Below are 1,623 nucleotides of genomic sequence, written 5' to 3' on the forward strand. Positions count from 1 at the left end.
TATCTCTTACAAGTTAGATATAGGAAACCAACCACCTCATATCAACATCAATAAAAAACATATATAATAAAAAACGATTTATTCAAAAATAGGAAGGTGAGCTAACAAAAACAATTAGTTCTCCAAACTTGAGTTATGTTGAACAATTGAAATTAAAACATGTTATATGTGCGCATATCACACACTCTCTAGCAATCCCTATATAAGACCATGCACCATCCCTTGGCTTCTCATCCAATGCAATCATAATCCAAAAGCAAATTAAATTAACTTACACACACATATCTGTATCCCATTCTCAGTTCATTGAAATCATGGCATCATCATCAAGAAGATCCATCATGGCTTCATTCCTTGTTGCTCTCATCACCTTGTCAAGCATGAGCATGAGCCTAGCAGCTCGCCATCTCTTGCAAACAAGTGCAATACCGAATTTGCCCCCTGGCATCAACATTCCAACCTTGCCAAAACCAACAGTAACATTGCCACCTCTGCCCTCAATTCCAACATTGCCCTCAATTCAGGGCAACGTTCCTCCATTGCCCACCATACCATCACTGCCACAGCCATCATCATCGCTACCGAAGCCGGTGACGACTTTGCCTCCTCTTCCTGCTGGCATCCCTACCATCCCAACAACAGTCCCACAGATGAGCCTTCCACCATTGCCAAACATGCCCTCAATCCCGACCACCATTCCCTCCATTCCCTTCTTCTCCCCACCACCTTCACCTTCTGCCCATTAATTCAAATATTTCATTTCTTGCATGCAATATGGATGGTATTCCTTACGCATGGGGCTATGCATGTGAGAGTATTAGAGTTTTATGATTGATGTTATCATTATTGGTATATCTTTGTTGTTTAATTTGGTGTAAGAAACAGTGTGTTCCTCTTTTTAATTTCATGAGTTTATTATATATTGGTATTGCTTTTGTACTTTTCTCTTATACATCATTAATTATATTTAGATTATGGCTTTATTATCATGAAATAATATATTATGATGATGCTTCTCCTTTCAACTATTCAGATATTCTTTTATGATTGAATATGCCTTCCTATATTTGCTTATGATTTATGTTTCATCATTAAATGTTTGCAACCTATATTCGTTGGGTCAATTATTTTAGAGTGAACATCTAAATTGATTGTATTATCAAGAAATTTTAAATAAACAATTTAATTTGTTCATTAACAATTTTTTATCATCTAGAAGTCTTTAAAAATTATTCTTGTCAAGCAGAAATTTTCTTAAATTAAGAGACTCCATAAATAATAATTTTATTTTTTACGAAATACACGAATTCAAACAAGCACTTAATTTTATTGTGCATCCTTAAAAGAAATTTTTTATAAAAAATCTATTAGAGATATAATTATTTATGTATTTTATTTTATTTATTTAAATTTTTAGAGGATGTGATTTATGACAGAGAATGAGTCACTAAACAGTTTTTTTCTACTTTTGTCCTACAAATTCATATTAAAAAAAATTAAGTTCAATATGACTTTAAAATATTTTTTGTATATGTATTACCTAGTATGATAGTTGTTTTGATAACGAATAGGGGTGAGCCGTGAGCACGCCGGTCGAGTTAGTTCAGAATTTAAAGTGAAATT

The 1,623-nt window shown here is 33.1% G+C and overlaps 1 protein-coding gene across 1 annotated transcript; it reads left to right on the top strand.

Annotated features, from left to right (window-relative positions):
* The first annotated feature begins 227 nt into the window (after nucleotides 1-227).
* LOC130976775 (proline-rich receptor-like protein kinase PERK2) lies at nucleotides 228-939 on the top strand. Its single transcript, XM_057901700.1, has one exon. The coding sequence runs from the start codon at nucleotides 315-317 to the stop codon at nucleotides 744-746; it is 432 nt and encodes a 143-aa protein (XP_057757683.1). The 5' UTR covers nucleotides 228-314; the 3' UTR covers nucleotides 747-939.
* Nucleotides 940-1,623: the final 684 nt, after the last annotated feature.

Source organism: Arachis stenosperma, chromosome 4 (assembly GCF_014773155.1).
Source record: "Arachis stenosperma cultivar V10309 chromosome 4, arast.V10309.gnm1.PFL2, whole genome shotgun sequence".
Classification (NCBI taxonomy): Eukaryota; Viridiplantae; Streptophyta; class Magnoliopsida; order Fabales; family Fabaceae; genus Arachis; species Arachis stenosperma.